At 35.7% G+C, this 20,353-nt stretch overlaps 1 protein-coding gene across 1 annotated transcript in view; it reads left to right on the top strand.

Annotated features, from left to right (window-relative positions):
* Positions 1-20,353, top strand: part of DYNC2H1 (dynein, cytoplasmic 2, heavy chain 1) — a 440,751-nt gene that overhangs the window by 276,539 nt on the left and 143,859 nt on the right. Inside the window, exons 71-76 of the mRNA XM_006887344.1 lie at positions 5,817-5,882; positions 7,979-8,029; positions 9,176-9,253; positions 10,290-10,421; positions 11,208-11,280; positions 16,820-16,980. Coding sequence (XP_006887406.1) covers positions 5,817-5,882; positions 7,979-8,029; positions 9,176-9,253; positions 10,290-10,421; positions 11,208-11,280; positions 16,820-16,980 — 561 coding nt within the window. The remainder of the gene's footprint in view (positions 1-5,816; positions 5,883-7,978; positions 8,030-9,175; positions 9,254-10,289; positions 10,422-11,207; positions 11,281-16,819; positions 16,981-20,353) is intronic.

Raw genomic sequence — 20,353 nt, 5'->3', positions numbered from 1 at the left:
AGGTGCCGTGTCTGGTAGAACTACTGAGTGGATTATGTTTCCGGCCCTCGGTCCCGCCGGAAATCCTGGGTACCTTTGAAAAACGCCTCTTCCTCTCTTATCTGGGCTGGATTCCTTGTGCCTGCCCTCAATTCTCCCTTCCATTAAGAGACGAAGAGGCGTTTTTCAAAGGTACCCAGGATTTCCGGCGTGCTCCTGGGCGGAAGGGAGACTTGAGGGCAGGCACAAGGAATCCAGCCCAGATAAGAGACGAAGAGGCGTTTTTCAAAGGTACCCAGGATTTCCGGCGTGCTCCTGGGTGGAAGGGAGAATATTAGTGATACTGTTCTATAATTTCCACATTCTGTCGGGTCACTTTATGGATCTCTTCCAGTCTTTTGGCCAGGTAATTGTCCTCCAGATTTATTGGCAAAACTTAGTGAGCACATCCAGGGCAGCATCTGTTTGTTGAAATATATCAATTGGTATTCAGTCAATTCTTGGGGTTTTATTTTATGCCATTTCCTACAGAACAACCTGAACTTCTTCCTTCATCACCCTTGCCTCTTGATCATATGTTGTTCCTCGAAATTCTTCTGTGTCAGCTAATTCTTTTTGGTACAGTGGCTCTCTTTATTCCATCCATCTTCTTTTAATGCTTCCTAGATCATTCAATATTCTGCTCAAACCATCCATAGTATTACAACTCAAGGCTTGAATTTGTTCTTCACTTCTTTCTATCAGCAAGTGAGCTTAGCAGTTTTGATTTTCTGACTCCAATTTTTTTGCACATTTCATTATAATACTTTAGTTTGTCTTCCCAGGCTGCCCTTTGAAATCTTCTGTTTGGTTCCTTAACTTCTCAATTTTTCCCTTTGCTTTGGTATTTAGATACTCTTTTTGTTAAGTGCTGTTGAGTCAAGTAAGATTTGTTGTGACACTATGTACAACAAAAGATCTGAACCCTGCCATATCCTCTGCCATCTTTCATCATCTCTGGCAGTTAATCCTGTTGCTGAATTACTATATCAATCCATCTCATTCAAGATCTTCCTCTCTTTCTCTGACTCTCTACCTTTACAAGCATGTTTTCCCTTTCCAAGGAATAACTTCTAATGGCATGCCCAAAGTATATGAGATGAAGTTGTGCTATACTTTTCTTCAATGAAAATTCCAGCAGAACTATTCCCCAGACATACCTGTTCAAGTGTTTTTCGATTTTGTTTGTGGTTCTTGTTGGGTTTGTGTTTTGGTGTTTTTTTTTTTTTACAATAACAAATATATTACTAAGATGTAATAAATATTCTGTAATTACATAATTTTACTTATTACTAAAGTATAATAAGGGCTACCTCTTTGAAATTACTTACCTTTTGTAGATATACTTGTGGTGATGCTTGTAAGGTATCATGGAGGCAGTTCCAACTCCTTGTTGTTGTTTTTATGTACCATCAAGTTGCCTGCGACTCATAGTGACCTTGCATACAAGAACCCTAAACCCTGCTCGATCCTATGCCAATCTTACTGTCTCTGACACACCTACCCCCATTACCCTAGTCACTGAATCAGTCCACCTCAAAGGGTCTTCCTTTCTTGTGCTCCACCCTCCAAAGCATGATATCCCTCCCCAAGGACCACACCTTCCTTGCAACATGCCCAAAATATGTCAGATGAACTTCAGAATCCTTGACTCTGAGGAGCAGCCTGGTTTCACCTTCCCTAGGACAAACCTGTGTCCTTATATAAAACTGAGTGGAACCTTGTCCCTTCGTGTGCTCTCCTCACTATGTCAGCTGAGCATTGCAGTTACTGTACAGTCTGTTTTGTCTTCCTCTCCTGCTTTGGCCCTCTATATTTCTGAGAATTATCATCTCATAATAACAACCCCAAAATATACCAAATGGAGTCTTAAAGTCCTTGCTTCTGTGACATACTATAGCTGTACTTCTTCCAATACAGATTTGTTGTTCTTTTGACAGTCCGTGTTACATTCAATACTCTTCTTCAGCAGCACAATTCAAAGTCATCAGTTCTTTCTTAGACTTCCTTATTAATTTTCCATAGTTCATAGACATTTGAAGCAACTTAACATACCATGACTTGGTTCAGGCATTCCTTCATCTTTAAACTAACCACCTTGCCATTTAGCCCTTTAAAGAGATACTTGATGGTAGAATTGGTTAGGTTGCGTTTTGTTGCACTAGGTGGGTGCCTTATTTGGGCTTCTTAGGACTCAATTTGAACTTTTCACTTCCTTTTACTCCCAGTAAATGTAAACAAATTGATGATTAAGGTTTACAGCATCTGTTTTTCATAGTAAAATAATAACTTTTATTTTGTATAAATGCTTTATAGTGAAGGAACATATTACTGTCACAGTTATTTCCACAATTAATGCAGTTGGTCATGGCATTCAGGACATCAGAAGATTGGGAAAGTCTGCAGTCAGGGACCTCTCCAAATTATTAAGGAATAATGATGTCAGTTTGAGGACTGGACAATCAATAAAGATAACAGAAAAAGAATTGATGCCTTTGAGTGTGGTATTGGAGAAAAGAATATAACATAGATTTTGAAAAAAGCCTTGGAGAAGTTGTAGTCAGAGAGCTCTTTGGAGGCAAAAGATGGATGATAAAGCTCACCTTGCATACTTTGGGCATGTTGCTAGGAGAAGATATTCCTTGGAGAATAGCATCATACTTGGAAAGGTTGAGGCTTGACAAAAGAAAGGAAGACCCTCAACCATGTGGATTGACTCAGTGACTGTAACAGTGAGCTTGAGTGTGTCAGATATTCTAAACATGACATGGCATAGGACAGGGTTCATATCTGTTGTGCATAGGGTCATTCTGAGTCATAATAGACTGAATCTAAGAACAACTCTCAGACTACATGTCTCATACAATAGAGCTTTGCCAGAAGAATGTATATTTAAAGGTAATTTAATTAATCTCATTTTTGTATACTGCTGAATTCACTTATTGGCGTGGTTAAATTGCAAAGAGCATTATGCAAAAATTAGTGCACGTGGTAACGAAGGATAATCACATCAGATTGTAAGGTTGTATTTTCAGGGAATGATGGCTACTTTATTCCTGAGCATTGAATTACATCATTATATATATGCCAAATTACAGAGAGTCATAGACTACCACACTTAAATAATTTTATCTCTCATGGTGACCATTATTATTTGTTTTAAATTTTATACTGGTTTACATACAAAGTTCATGAAGTTCTTATATATTTTTTCACATTGGATCTTTCTCCTTTCATTTACCCATCCCTCCCTCCACCTGTCAAATTGTGTGATTCTATGAGTAAGCACTCCCTCCACTCCTTGGACCTTCATACTCATTCTGCAATAATACATGACCATTATTTTTGCCTTCCATTGTGGCTTTTGCTATTGGCTGTCATATTCCAGTAATATGCAAAATATTCAGAAAGTATATTTTTTGCTATTGTTATAAGTAAGAGTTGTCAGATAATAGGATAGTCAATAAGTGAGGAGAAGATATATTTAATATGTCCTTAAAAGTCAAGTGATTGTTTTACAATATAAAATTTCCTTTTGGATTTTTTAAAAAATATGCTATTTAATGTCAAATAGTATGATCTTTCTAAGGATACTGACAACATTGAATAGAAACTATGAGCTAACTATCAATTTCTCTTCCAGTTTTCCTAACTTTGTTTTCCTTTCTTCTTTTGCTTATCTTCTACTGATTGCTCCTTAAAATCTGCCCCTCTCTTTTTTGCCCACTTTCCCTAAGATATTTTTTTTTAAGTAGCTCATATTCTACATACAATCTTTCACCTTGAGAGACTCTCATAACTTAGCATCTTTTTGTTATGCCTATTTTGATGAAGTCTATTCTTGGCTAAGCAGATCTGGTGGCCTAGTGGTAAAGAGATCTGCTGCCAATCTAAAGGTCGGTGGTTTGAACTGTCAGATGCTCTGTGGGAGAAAGATGAGAGATCTCTTCCTTTGTGATTGACAGCCTGTGTAAACCTCTGGAGGATTAGCTATGAGTCAGTCTTGACTTGATGGCATGTAACAGCATTCTTGGCTTGATTTGTTATACCTGTAAGATGTTGGGTCATCTGGTAATATTTTCTGTGGTTTTGAATTTCAGTGACCCACTCACTCATGCTTTGGTTTTGCTTCTTTTTGATTAAAAATAGCACAATTAGGGAAATTATTTGTTGTTTTGATCTAGTATTACTTCTTTTTACTAAGTGGAAAACAAATTTAGTTTTTATTTTATAAAATTATGTCTATTAAAAAGAATTATAATAATTGCATATCATTATCCTTATGTTTAAACCTAACACTGATGACTTGAAGCTTGCTAATGAAAAAGGTTGCTCTGAAAAGCGATGAAAAGTTGTGCCTCAGGACTGTATCCTTTCTCCATACGTATTAAGTCTATGTTGTTGTGTACTTTCCGTTTGAAACTGAACTATATCTGACCCTCTAGTTTGTTTTCAATAAATTGCTTGGAAAGAGATTGCTGATTTTTCTCCTGTGGAGGATCTGGAATATTTGAATTGAACACTTTTGCACTGGTAGCACAGCAACTTATTAATAATTCAAGAAACTGGGCTATATGAAGAAGAATGAGGCATCAAAACTGAGGTAATAACATGAGTTATGCAGTTGATATAACCTTGCTTTCAGAAACTGAAGAAGACTTGAGCACTTGCAGTGGGAAAAAATAACTACTACAGCTTTCAATGATGACTACACCTCAACATCAGGAAAACAAAAATCCTCACTACAGGATCAGCAGACATCATCATGGAGAAAAGATTGAAGTTGTCAGTGACTTTGTTTTACTTGGATCCACATGCAATCCAAAGACATGTTGCACTGGAAAATGTTCTGTCAAGAACCTCTTTTAAGGATATCAACTTAAACAGCAAGATATGCCAGATCTAAGCCAAGATATTTTCACTTATTTTGTATGAATCTGAAAGTTAGAGACAATGAATAAGGAAGACATATCATAGTTGATGCATTTGAATTGAAGTGCTGGAGAAGAGTACTGACTAGCCCACTGAATGCTAAAAGAGCATAGAGAGCTCTGGTGGCTGGTGCTAAGGTGCTATGCTGCTACCCAAAGGCACACTGTTCAAATCCTCCAGCTGCTCCGTGGGAGAAAGGGGGATAGTCTCCTCCCTAGAGATTTACAGCTTCTGAAAACTTGCTGAAGCAACAGGTCAGTTCTATTGTGATACCACACACCACAACTTAAGCCAAAGGAACAAACAAATGTGCCTTGGAGGAAGTGCAACCAAGGTGCTCTGGTGAAACTTTGTCTCACATACTTTTGGTGGTGGGTCAGTTGTTAGGAAAAACACCATTACACCTGGAAAGCTTGATGGTCAGTGAGAGAAGATCTTCCAGAAGAATTGGCACAGTGACTGCAACAGTAGATGGAGATCATAAGGATGGTTCAGGATAGGGCAAGGTTTTGGAGTTGTAGTTGATTAATTGGCATCTAACAAAACATTGCAAAAGGGTGATTTGCTAATAATGACTAATCCAGACCTCATAACTGTATTTACTTAGCTAAATAAGTTATCTTTTTTCTTTTAAATTAGATGTATAAGTTGCTTAATACTTAGTGTTTTATTTAAACATTATTAACTTTTCATTATTCCTCCAGCTCCATCTTGAATGTATTTGTTTTATATAGAAATAATTTTAATAGTATTTTCTATGTTAATAAGAATAGATGATGTGAAGACTCATTGCAAACTGAAATTTAAGAACTTGCTCAAAGACATAAATGTAGAATAAGTAGGAGAATATCTGTTCTTTTTTCCAGGCTGATCAGTTGATGTTTGCTTTGCATTTTGTTCGTGGAATGCACCCTGAACTTTTCCAAGAAAATGTAAGTAAAATTAAATAAGCAAAGTTTGGTCATTGGATGTATTTATATTTAGTTTGCAAATGACATTTTAAAAAAAGTGTGCTAACTTGTAAATCTTTTATGATGTTTAAGGGTCATTCTAATTGTCCAGAGAAAGTTGATAAGGCAGAGAATTTCTCAGAACCTTATACAGAGAATCAAATTTCCTAATCTAGGAAATAGAACTGATAAGCAGAAAAAACTGAAACAAGATGGGTTGCATTGATTATTTATTTCTTCTAATGACTTGTTTGGATGAAGAAAGAGAGTGGACAATTTCAGATACTTTCTTGAGCCTGCATCTTTATGTTATTCTTTTTTATGTATAAATTTTTCCTTTTTTTCTATGTATTCATTTCTGGTTTACCATAATAATCTCCCTCTCAAACTTCTAAAGCTAACTAATGCATCTCTGGTCTTCTACCTTTCTGAAAAAATATTTGCAAGTGATTTTTGTCATTATTATGCCATTTTCATAAAGAGAGAATGAAATAGCAAGTGTGAGGGAATTATGTATAGACAGTACAGCTTTCATCTAGTTACCTCTACTCTCTTTTGTCAGATATAACTTTATTCTGGGCTCCTCTAATGTTTTTAAAAAACAGTATGTACCATTCTACAGTTAAGCCTATTTTCATTGGCTTATATAGGGGCTCTTGAATTTATTAACTTGGTTCCTTTTATTTCTACTGTTAGTTTATATACTGTCCTCTCTCCCTATAGAATATATTTTATCATGATCAGTATGTACCATGTAATATTAGACTTAATATTCCCTAATATTTTCCCCTCTCCTGGAATAGAAATAAATTAGCTCTAGGCAAGAAAGTCTTCTTTGATTACCTAGAAATCTTCTTTAATTATTCATTGTTGCATAGTTTTAATTGAAAGAGTATTTGATGCAGCTAGCATGTTTCTTGATTGCTATCCATATTGCTCTCAGACTTTTATATTTGCTAACCAATGTGTAACAGATAGTATGATTATGAACAGGTCTTATCTTCTGGGGGAACCTAGAATGAAGACTTATATTTTCTTACAAATTCTTGCCACTATGCTGAGTGAAGTATCTTGGGTACATAAGAACAGATACTGTATAAGATCATCATTGTAAAACCAAAAGGATAACCAGTAAGATGTGTATGGATATCCAAAGAGGAAAAGGGAGGGGACAGAGGGGCTGAGGGTGAGAAGAAGGGGAGGGGAAATCATGGGGTCACAGAGTTTCGTGGATTGAAGGAAAGGGTGAAAAAATGTACATGTGAATGAAACACCATGTAAACAAATTATTGTATGCAAATCAATAAAAAAATTAAAACGGAAGAGAGCTTACAAAACTTAATCAGTCTTGATTCTGTTACTACAAAGAAATAATAACAGTCTCTTAATCTCTAGGTGAAAAAATCCCACTTACATATTTAAAAGTGCTTTTAAAAATGCATCCCTAACAACGTACACTATTTTTAAACTTTTGGTTTTCCTTCAAGCTTATAAAAATCCCTGGTGGTACAGTAGTTAGCTAATCACTCACTGCTAAATGAAAGACTGAAGATTCAGTCCCATTAACCACTCTTTGGGGAAAATGACATAGCAGTGTGTGTCCATCAGCCTTCCACGGCCTTAGAAATCCTATGGATCATTTCTCCTCTCTTACTATGACTCAGAATTGACTGATGGCAGTGAATATTTTCATTGTTTATATCTTTTAGTGGAGATTAGCACATTCAAGAATCAATAAACAAGTAGCTAACAAATGTTAATTGTATATGGCAACAGAAGTTCTGGTTGTTTAGACCAGATATTTGTATAAAAATAGATGTGCACACAAATGAAAATATGTAACTAATGTATAATATCTAATTATAGTCTTATTTTTTATAAATTAATTTCTGTTCTATTTCATATTAATGGTGTTTGTACTGGTTCTTATAATGTTAGTATTGTCTTGGGAGGAAGTGTTATTTATTACTTTTTTACTAAGTCCTTAGAAAACTTCATTGTCATCTGATATCTTAGGATATTGAGAACATTTTATAGACTAAATATTTTTATGGATTCTTTCTATTTTTATTCAATAGGAATGGGATACGTTTACAGGTGTGGTTGTAGGAGATATGCTACGGAAAACTGTAAGTTATAATAGCAGAATCTTACTATTTTACTCAAAAGAGAACGTAACTCTGGCTATGGGATCATAAAACATAGTACTTACCAGTCAGGGGAGACACTATAATCATGAAGGTGGTTTTCCCAGGGTGAGACGTATATACTTCACTTTAGCTGTGCTGATCCCTGAGCGTTTCCCAAATGTGGGAGACTGCATAGTTTATGGTAGTGAGGGACTGTGTTTTTGCTTTCCAGTTAGAAACAAAACAAAATAAAACAAAACAAACATAATTTGCTCCATATCAACTTTAATATAATTTTGCTGTTATGCTTGATTAGAGGAATATATCCTTGTTCCTAGTGCCCTGCTTTAAAAAAAATGGACCTAAATTTATATTTTTGTCTTTGTGTGCATATGGTTGTTATGTACCATCAAATTGAAAGTGACTCGTAATTGAACTTTGAGCAGATTTTCAGAAGCAGTAAATTGTTTGGGAAGTTATTGCCCATCTTTTTCTCAAGGAGCATCTGGTGGGTTCGAACTGCATGTCTTTGGTTAGGCATCAGAACTCCTTAGCACCAAGCCATCAGTGTCCTCTTTCAATACATACATTGTTTTAAAAATAGAAGTTATTATGAAGTAAATGTAATTTTCCTCTCTTAGTTTATATACTTTATCCTAAGAACACATAGTTTTAAGGAAAACACAATCTTTTAGTAATTTAGAAACATTTAGTAGATAGCAAAAATTTTAAAAATTTGTTTTAAAACTTTCAATAACTTCAACCAAATTTAGTTCTCCCAGCCTTATTAATTTTCTGGTTAAATATGTGATGAAAATAATTATTCCTCTTAGCAGTATTCTGAAATTGTAGCATAGATATTAGAGCATATTTGAACTGTAGGATTAATGTAATTTCAAAGTTTTTCTTAAAACATTTAATTTTTTTCTGAAATGTCGTGAAAGTAAAGAATGAAAAAGAATATTGTCTTTGCCTAAATTAATATTTATAACTTCTGTTATTTAGAATTTTACTGTTATTAACTTTTAAAATAAGTAAAGAATAAAGAAATGAGACGCTATTCATAAAAATTGCCATTTAATGATTAATTTTTTAAGAATCTGAACTTGACCAAATATACCAATGAAAGGATTTGTTTGATTAAAGGACTCTCAGCAAAGAATACGTGATCAACTTCCATCCTGGATAGATCAGGAAAGAAGCTGGGCAGTGGCAACATTAAAGGTATTCTACTACAGGGATATTTCACTTGTTTAATATTTAAATTATTTATGTTAACTAAGAATGTGCTATTAATTTATATACAGTTTAGTTAGTTCTGTAGGTATGACCAAAAACCTTAAGTTAAAAACATTATTTTAAATAGAAATATGAACACTTGTCAGGTAATTCTAAAGAAAACACACTTTATTTGGCCCAAGGATATTAGTAGTTTGGGGAGAACCACTTAGAAAAGCAGTTATTTAAGGGGTTATTTAAATGTATAGGGTACCAAAGAGAAAACAATCAAAACCACATGTTCATGTCTAAACACGAACTCCTTAAGGGCATAAATGAAGACAACTTAGAAAAACATGCTTTCTTAGAAATTTGAAACTGAAAGTTGACATACTTTTACAATTAACCATGGAACTCAAATTTGCTGCAGTGCTTAAAACTTATTGTTTCACTGATAGTATGTCTTTTCTCCATTAGGTGGAGATAGTTAAGTACAATTTTTTTTGTTTTTGTTTATTTTGTTGTTGGTGTTGTGGTTATGTGTTGTTGAGTCACCTGCAATTCATAGTGACCCTGTGTACAACAGCCCTAAACTCTATCCTGTGCCAATCTTACCATCTCTGATACACCTACCCCCATTAAGCCAGTCACTGAATCAATCCTTCTCATCGAGTGTCTTCCTTTCCTGCACTGTTCCTCCACCCTCCCAAGCATGATGTCCCTCTCCAAGGACTGGTCCCGCCTTGCAACATGTCCAAAGTATGTCAGACGAAGCTTTAGAATTCTTGCCTCCAAGGAGCAGCCTAGCTTCATTCTCTCCAGGACAAATTCGTTTGTTCTCCTAGCAGTCCGTTGTTTATTTTAGAGAGAGATTTATTAAGTATAATGACATTCAGTTTTGGCTTTAACTGTAGATAATCTACCACTTCTGACTTTTATTATTATTTTATTATTGTTAGATATGCCAACACAAGTATAAAAAATAGTTAACTTCAGTATTTGACTTTCATATATACTCTACATGGTTATTTTTATTTTTCAGATTACTCTTCCTGGTCTTTATCAGACCCTCTGCTTTGAAGATGCAGCTCTGTGGCGCACTTACTATCACAATTCAATGTGTGAACAAGAGTTTCCTTCTATTCTTACCCAAAAAGTTTCCTTATTTCAACAGGTAAAATTTAGCGTTATTTAAATACAAAAGTTATATAATGAATTTTTTTCTTGCCATTCAGAAGAATTTTAAAAGAAAATTGTAATAGGGAAAGTTTGTAATGAATTTATAATATGGATAGTACAGGTTTTTCTCCTGAAAACACTAGTGCAGACGAAGGGATTTGTTTCCATTTCATGTCCAAAGAGAATGATGATGAATTCCACCCCATTGACTTATTGGCTTCTTGAAAAGATTATTATGGACAAAGTCTGCAGGACCTGCCACTGAAAGAAATGACTGTATCTTTTCACCAAACTGCCAGCTCTATTTCCTGTCTCTTTATGCTTGAACTTTATTTCACCAACTATGTTAAAATTAACAACTAAGAATCTCATTATTTGAATGCCTAATCATGTGGGAGTAACATTGATTAGTAATTTGAAACTTTTAGGCAAGATTTCTTGACTTCTGTACTCATACTCCTGTCATCAGAAATGCTTTACCTACCTGGCTCTTATTTTCACTTGTGGTTTGACCACTTCAGTAGATGATGAGGGCATGATATGATCTTTGCATGTTGATGGATATTTTCATGTCAAATTGGAAGAAATATTTATTTCAGCATTATTTTGGTTATTAAAAAGGTGTCTTGGTGTATCCTACTGTGACAGTTTTAAGGCATAGAAAATACTGGGAAACAATGATCTTTTTTCCAGATTTTAATAAATATTTATTTACTTAAATTGTCATTAGCTACTGTTTAGGTAAGGATTTTATTAAAACTAACCTGTACTTTATTTTAAGGTTCTGGTGGTACAAGCTCTCAGACCAGACAGATTACAAAGTGCCATGGCTCTATTTGTATGTAAAACCCTGGGTAAGTGGAACAAACACTTGGCTAGAATTATGTCACTCACCAGAATTATTTTATTTTGTTGATATTTTATTTTATGTAGTGCAGAAAGATCTTAAGGTCTTTTAAGATTTCACATTTAACAATTCTCTGTTGTGGATATGGCCCTACTTAACATTATATTAAATTTGACATAATATTGACACTATATATTGATATAAAGTATTGCTTGATTTTATGAAAGCACATCATAAAGTAAAAATGTATTTTTTCATGTTGTCTTTGATTAGAATATCATGCTGTTGTTGTGTACCGTCACGTTGCTTGTGGCTCATAGCAAACACTATATACAGTAGCCCTGAAACCTTCTCTATCCTGTGCCAACCTTACTATCTTTGACACACCTACCCTTATTATCCCAGTCACTGAATCAATCCATCTCAACGAGGGTCTTTCTCTCTCGCACTATCCCTCTGCTCTTCAAAACATGATGCCGCTCTCCGTGATGTCCCTCCTTGCAGCATGCCCAAAGTATGTCAGATGAAGCCTCAGAATCCTTGCCACCAGGGAGCAGCCTGGTTTTACCCTCTCCAGAATGAACTTGTTTGTTCTCCTGGACATCCGCAGTATATTCAATACTATTCTCTAGTGTCACAGCTCAAAGGCATCAATTTTCTTTCTATCATCCCTAGTTATTGTCCAGCTTTCTGATCCATAGTAAACAATTGTGAAGGCTCTGGCCTTGATCACCTGCACCTATTCTCCAGACTGATGTCATTGCTCTTCAGTACTCCAGAAAGGTCTCTGACAGCAGACATTCCCAATGCAATTCATCTTTTGATTTCCTGGCTGCTGATTGTGAAGCCAATCAAACTAAAGCTGTTAACAATTTCAGTCTCTTCATTATCTATCATAATGCTTCCATTCAGCCCAGTTCTGACAATTTTTTTGATGTTGAGATTCAGTCTATATTGAAGGCTGTAGTCCTTGATGTTCTGCAGCAAGTGCTTCAGGTCCTCTTCAGTTTTAGCAAGCAGGGTTGTGTCATCTGCATAACACAAGTTGTTGATGAATATTCCTCCAATCCTGATGCCACATTACTTCTCAAAGAGCCCAGCCTCCCCAGTGATCTGTTCTGCATATAGAATTAAAAGGTATGGAAATAGGACACATCCGTAGCATATAACCTTCCTGATTTTGAATCATTCCATGTTTCCTTGCTGTGTTCTGACAACTGCCTCTTGTTCCAAGAATAGGTTTCGCATAAGCACAATCAAATGTTCTGGGATTCCCATTCCTTTCAGAGTCAGCCACAGTTTGTTGTGATCTACACAGTCAAACAATTTTACATAGTCTATGAAACACTGATAAACATTCCTTTTGTACTCTCTGCTTTCAGCCAAGATGTATCTAACATTAGCTATAATATCTCTAGTACCATACCCTCTTCTAAACCCAGCCTGCACATCTGACAGTCCTCTGTTGACGTCCTCTTACATCATTTTTGGATAATTTTCAGCAAAATCTTGCGTGCATGTGGTATTAATGATATTGTTTGATAATTTCCACACTCTGTCGAATAACCTTTCTTTGGAATGGGAATAAATACAGAATATCGTAGCAAAGAACCAAATGCCAAATCCTCACTGCTTTCGTACACTTAAAGTCATGTTTTAATGGAAAATTAGATATTTTCTGTTGTTATTATGTACCATCAAGTTGGAACTGAACCGCTACAGAACCATTGTAGCTGACCCTACAGTAGGTCTTCAGAGGCAGTAAATCACATGGAAAGGGATTGCCCATCCTTCCACAGAACAGGTGGCGGATTTGAACTGTGTACCTTTGAATTAATAGTGCAATCTTTACCAGAGCTCCTTAAAGTTAGTTCAAAATATAGTATGTCATAATCTTAAGAAACAAATCCTTTAAAATGAATTATCTTTGTTTTGTTTTTAAAATTGTGATTTGAAAGATTACAGAGCAAATAGATTTTCCACTGAAGCATGCATCCACATTTTGTTTTATAATATTAATTAAAATACCCACATTTAACCACTCTTTTCTTGCTTCTCCTGAGATCTTTCTTTCCTTCCTTCTGCGTTTTTAGCCCTGGATAAGTTCTGTTCTCCTAATCTTCTATAGCTGATTTCTCTGAGTTGTTAGTATCTCCCTGTTGTTATTATTCACCCTCTCTTTTTTTTGGCTGAAATTTGAGCCACCGTGCTGAGTTTAGTTCTAGGCCTGTAGGGTGATTAAAGACTGTAACTGTTGGGATTCTACTAGTCTTTGCCTTGGCCATTTTTAAATAATTTTTGAAAATTGTTCCATATTTTTCTCTTTTTTGTCTAGGGCCTTACCCTGAGATTTCTTTGGGAACACAAGATTAGTTATCTAAATCTAAATTAAAAAAGATTTTGTGTCTTCTAGATCAGAAACTAATTGCAAAATATGTGTATTACAAAATGTTTTAGATATTCTTAGCTTAAGAATTATCACTCATTTTAAAGTAATAAGCCATACCATGAGTCTCTGTATAAATATAAAGTATGGTAACACTGTGCCAAGGAAAGGCTTTGAAAGGTATTTTTTCTTAAAGAACAAAGTCATCCAAGGTTTTTACTGTCTTTTGGCTGGAATGTTTTAGAATTGCATTGTAAAGAATAAGTCTCTGATGGTATAGTCTGTAAGGAGTAACACTGCCAATCAAAGGCTTTGCAGCTCTTTTAGGGAAACATGAGCAGTTTTCTCCTGTACAATTTACAGCTTCAAAAATCCAGTGGAAGGTCAGCTATGAGAGGGCTCTGACTTGATAGAAATGTTTGAGTGAGTCAGCATAATGAAACTGTATGTTGATATAAAATTAGTCAAAGGCTGTTGTATCCAATGTCCACTAACTGTACAAGGGTGAACAGTCACCAGTTAGCATCCAGAACACCTCTATCCTCTGGCACCTTTTACCATTTTTATTTTTTTTTTAACCAATACTTAACGTTATCCATACCTCCCAGGACTCTTGATGTTCTGCTACTGGGTCTGGTAATCTGTTTCAATGGCCACACAGAACTCATAGATAATACAATTATGTGGTCTGCTAGGGAGGTTAAAAAATTGCAATTCATGTTGGAAACAGGATGAAATTCTTGAATCAGGGCAGTTTTTCAAGCATCAGTCAGCACTGTTTTTATGTTCCCACCTAGCAATGTGGCAAAATCAAACCCATTGACCTGGGAAAGTAATTTTGAACAATAAACTTACTACACCACATTTTCATTTTAACTGTATTTTCAGTTATGTGTATGTGTGTGTATTATTTATATGGAGCTCTGGTGGTGTGGGTAAGGAATTGCACACCCAACCCAAAGGCATATATTCAAATTTATCACCATCACCTGGGCTGTGAGAGAAAAATGAGCAGTGACCTCTTGTGACATTTATAGCCTCTGGATACCTGCTGGAGAATCAGCTATGAGCTAGATCCTACTTGATGGCAATGAACAAATATACATGTATGTGTGTTTCAAATAAGAATAATATGATATGCTTATTTTCAATAAATTAGAATTTCTCATATAGTTTTATGAAATTACAGAAAATATTAATATTTCTTTGCTTACCACTGAAAGCGTTTGTAAGCCCTGAAGTATATAAAACAATTAGACTTTGTTATGTTGTTATTATTAGGTGCCATCAAGTTGACAATGACACATAGAGATTGTATGAACAACAGGTTTAAATCTTGTACCACCTTTATGATCTATTTCATGCTCAAGCCTGTTGTGGTTTTTCTCATAGAGTGTGCTTCTCTCTTTTGCTAACTCTCCACCTTTCCCAGTATGATTTATCTTTCCAAGTACTGGTTCCTCCTGAAAATGTGCCCAAAGTAATTGACATGAAGTTTCACTGTGATTTCCTCTAAGGAGCACTAAGATATAGGAGCACTTGGATGCATTTGGGCAATAGGAGAGTGTTACTTTAAGAACTCTTAGCTTCAGATGAGCAGATTTTTCCTAGTAGACAGTCTTTCACTTAAGCCAGATTCTTCACAATGATGTTAATTCTAGCTAACACTTAAATAACTCTTATTTTGTGCCAGACACTAGTTTAAACATGTATTAACTTTTAATTCTCACAGGAACTCTGAGGTAAGATGAGGACACAAGAAACCCAGCTTCCAGTCTATGTTCTTACTAGATATTGAAAGAGCTAAATTTATTCCCCATTTTAGTAGATATTTGACTCCAATCCATGGGAACATATGTGCAACAGTAAGAAATGTTGGTTGGTATTATGTCTTCCTCACAGGTGTGTTGATCCCAGGGAGTGCTGCCTTCACTCTCACTGGGAGGCTACTTTTCCAGACATGATGTCCTTCGTGGTGACTTGTCCATATTGGACAGTGTTCCATTTTAATCTATAAGGTTTTCATTAGTTAAATTTGAAAGTAATTTTCCAAGTTTTTAATTCCTGGCATCATTTAGTCTGGAAGTTACGTTGAATCTTATTCATTCTGGATAAACTATTACCAATGTAATAGCATCTAATATGAAAGAAACATAAGCCATCAAAAGGTGATAAACTGACAGGTAATAGATTCTCATTTTTAAAAGACATTGTTATTGTAATAATCTAATAGCAAAAATACCTCCTTAAGTCTTAGATAATAAAGGTAGATATATTCCTACTGTACCCTTCTAACCCAGCTCTTCACACAATTGTCTTTTGGCCCAAAAGACAGTAGAATATGTAAATGTACAAACAATATTTTGAAGGATTTACAAGTGTTTTTGAACAAATGGAAACAATAAGACAAATTACTGACTAAATAAGTACTATGATGTTAGCAAGAAGGGTCTGAAACCTGGAGAGCATTTCTGTAGTTATGATGACAATTCTCTGTTTCCCTAGTTCTTGTGGTAGCCTCAACCCCATCCATAACGTCAGCAATGTTTTATTCACCTCTATACTCAGTGATGGCTTTTGATGTTTTGTCCTAATTACCTTCTCAAAAACATTCAAAATTGTTAATTTCTTCCTTATTAAAATACTTCTTTATCTTAATTATCTAGATGTATGCATCTGTTCATCATTCATACAGACTATTCCTTCTCACTGTCTTTTACTGGTCTTTCCTCTGCTTGTCTTCGAAGAGTTGATGCATTTCTTTCTTTCCTGACAATGTGGTACTGGGTTTCCTTCATTCACTATTACTATAAATCTATATATAATGTACTAGAGAAAATATACTTGACACATTGTTTAACTATTATAATTCATCTAACTGCATGATTGCTTTTGAGTCCATTCTGACTCATAGCTTCCATTTGTCCGGTTTCCATGGCTGTAATTCTTTATGGGAGGCTATGGCTTGCCATTTTCTATGGATCGCCTACTGGATTTGACCTGTCACTTTATGCTTAGCAGCCTGAAATGAAATGCACCATGCCACCAGAGTTCAATAATTTACCTATGTACTCTATGTATGCATCATTAAATTAATTTTAATAGATATTTTTCTGGTGTATGTTGGTTTTATTTTTAATTTTCTTTATACATCTTTTAGGATTGAAAGAATTGTCTCCACTTCCTCTAAATCTCAAACGTTTATATAAAGAAACAGTAGAATTTGAACCCATCTTGATAATTATTTCTCCGGGTGCTGATCCTTCTCAGGAACTTCAGGAACTTGCTAATGCTGAAAGAAATGGAGAGTTTTATCACCAGGTCAGTTTCCAATACTCTGCTATTTTTGCTGCTGTTTATTTTTCTGCCTCACTTGATCCTATTACCAAAATAGGCATATATAACTGTTGTACGCCAATACCAGTCCTCAAAAGATGTCCATTGCCTACTATGTGAATAGCTATACGGCAAAAGGAAGAACTTTACATGTAATTAAGGATTTTTTTGTTGTTGTTGTTTTAAATTTTCTTTTAATAATTTTAATGAACATTTACAGAGATTTTGGATTTCCATTCATTCATTGTTGCACTTTTCTCCCTGCTCAGCCCTCCCCCCACCCCCCATTTGCTCCTCTCTTTGAAAAGTAAAAGAAAAATTCTTTCTTTGGTATTCAACCCTCCCTTCCCCCAAGTACACTCAACTATGCAACCTTGGAGAAATTTTTCTGGTAACTTGGTAGATGCATTATTAGCAAAAAGGTTCTTTCTTATAAGAGGAAAACAGAAAAGTGATTCAAGAGGATAAAATAACAAAAACAGAGGCCATATAGAAGAGAAGAGCCTATGTGGTTGGCTCTCAGACTCAGAAAAAAAATAATGAAAAAGAAGTGTAGGTACTTTCTAGCAAATGAAAAAAATAAAGAACAAATTATCTTAGAGCTTTTGGAAGACACACAGCAAACTTAAGTACTGTCCTTTTTACTAAACCCAGACATACTGACTTTTAGACCTGCTGGCTTCTAGGACTCTCATAAGATAATATATTTGTGATGTTGTAAGGTACTAAATTGGTAGTAATTTTTATAGCAGTAACATGAATACATTTGTGTACATTTTTACAATAATTTAGAAATATTGGTTGAGTATTTTTAAAATAAACCATAGTAATATTTACTTGCAAAATAAGTACATTTAATAGATAAAAATTCACCAAATAAATTTTTTTCAAGAGCTAAGTTTGCATATTCAACTGAACTCTTTCTAATTCCATCTGTATGCAAGTTTACAGTTTTATTTTGATATGCAAAGGAAGAATATAAGTGGAATGATGCAGAAAGTATCAAAAGAAGATTGAAGGAATACAAGAATCACTGTACTGGAAATAACTTGCTGACCTTTAATAATTTCAGGAAGTAGTATATGATCAACAGCCAATGGTAGTGTAGGAAGAAATTAAAGCTGCTCTGAAGGTACTGGCAGAAAATAAGGTTCTGGAAATTGATGGAATGCCAATTGACATGTTTCAACAAACAGATACAGGCCTGGATCTGCTCACCAGTCTATGCCAAGGAATTTGAAAGACAGCTTTGTGGCCAACTAACTAGAAGGGATCCATATTTTTTCCCAATTCCAAAAAATGAAGATCTAACAGAAGGTGGAAATTACCAAGAACTATCATTAATATCACCTGCAAGTAAAATCTCGTTGAAGGTTACCTAAGAATAGTTAAAACAGTCTATCAACAGAGAACTCTCAAGAATATCATTGCTGGTATTAGAGATGAATCTTTGTTGAAAGCTTGATAAATGGAGCAAAGATTGAAGTTGCAGTGATCTGCTCCAACTTGGATCCACAGTCAGCACCCTTTGTACTGTTGTTGTTATGTACTGTAAAGTTGGAACTGACTCATAGCTGATCCCCCGTTGAGTTTTCAGAGGCAGTAAATTGTATGGGAAATTGTCTATTTTTTTTTTCCTGTGGAGTAGCTGGTGGATCCGAACTATGTATCTTTGCATTGGCAACACAATTCCTTACCACTGAGTAGTAGTCAAGAAATCAGAAGATGTGTTGTATACGGAAAACCCACTATCAAGCACCTTTCCAAAGTACTGAAGATTAATGATGCCTGTTGAGACACTAAGGTGCATCTGAAATAGGTGTGGTATTTTCAGATACTTGCTGTCAGTCTGTATGTTGGACAGTGCATATGATGACAGAACAAATACTGATGATTTTGAAATGTGGTATTGGCAAAGAATACCGAATGTCTCATGGAATGCCAGGAGAAAAAACAAGTGTGTCATGGGGAAAATAAAACCAGAGTTCTCTTTAGAGTACAAGGATGTGGAATCTTTGTCTCATATACCATGTTGTTAGAAAGGGCCAGTTCTTGGAGAAAGGCATCATGCTTGGAAAGGTAGGAGGGTCATTGTAGGAGAAGAAAACCTTCAACAAGATTGATTGACAGAGTGATTGTATCAATGGTTGAAGTGTATCAGAAATGATGAGGGTTATAGTTTGAGATTCAGATCTGTGGTTCATTAAGGTCTCCATCAATTATGGTTTACTCAATGGCACCTAATAACAAGATGAAGCAGAAACTCAGAACCGCCAGGCTCAGACATGCAAGTATTATATTGTCTAACATCAGGAACCATCATTGACTACTGAAAGAATGAACAAATATATCTAGGAAGAGCAGCCACGGTAATCCTTAGAAGGGAAAATGGTGAAACTCATACTGTGTGCATGTTGTCGTAGAAGCTGGTCTCTGAAGAAAGGCATCATTATTGTTAAAGTAGAGGATAAACAAAATGAGAAAGACAATGTACTGGATTACACAATGGCTATAACAGTGCTCTTGAACACAGCATTGACTATGAGGTTAATAAAAGCCTGTTGTTATGTAATGTCTTGTTGGAAGTGACTTATAGCTGACTCTCCAGCAGGGTTTTCAGAGGCAGTTAGTGGCAGGAAATTGCCCATAGACAATAGAGATGCTGGTGGATTTTAACAATGTGTTTTTGAGTTGGCAGTGCAAGAAGGTGTGTTGTAATTCCAAAGGTTCAAATCTATCAGCATGTCCAAAGGAAAAGGATGGACAGTCTCCTCCAGTGAGATTTACTGCCTCTGAAAACCTGCTGTAAGGTGAGCTGTGGGTCAGTTCCCACTCTACAGTACACAACAAGAAGCTACAGAAGGTAGCTCTGGTGCCCTCATGGAGAGAAGCTGTACTGCAGTTCTGAAGCAGGATAGGGAGTTGTTACTATTTTATTCTGAATGCTGTGTTTTCAACTTATACATATATAAGGTGTTTTCCAGAATGGTATCTTATTGTTGTTGTTATGTACCATCGAGTCATTTGCAACTCATAGTGACCCTATGTACAACAGCCCTAAAACCTTCTCTATCCTGTGCCAGTCGCACTGCCTCTGACACACCATCCCGATCACCCCAGTCACTGAATCAATCCATCTCATGGAGGTTCTTCCCCTCTTGCGCTGTCCCTCCACCCTTCCAAGCATGATGTCCCTCTCCAAGGACCTGTCCCTCCTTGCAACATGCCCAAAGTATGTCAGATGAAGCCCCAGAATCCTTGCCTCCAAGGAGTAACTTGGTTTAATCCTCTCCAGGATGAATCTGCTTGTTTTCCTGGCAGTCCATGGTACATTCAATACTCTTCAGCACCACAGCTC

This window comes from Elephantulus edwardii, unplaced genomic scaffold (genome assembly GCF_000299155.1).
Source record: "Elephantulus edwardii isolate Elephantulus edwardi_28Jun2011 unplaced genomic scaffold, EleEdw1.0 scaffold00056, whole genome shotgun sequence".
Lineage (NCBI taxonomy): Eukaryota > Metazoa > Chordata > Mammalia > Macroscelidea > Macroscelididae > Elephantulus > Elephantulus edwardii.
This window is presented reverse-complemented; position numbering and strand designations above follow the sequence as displayed.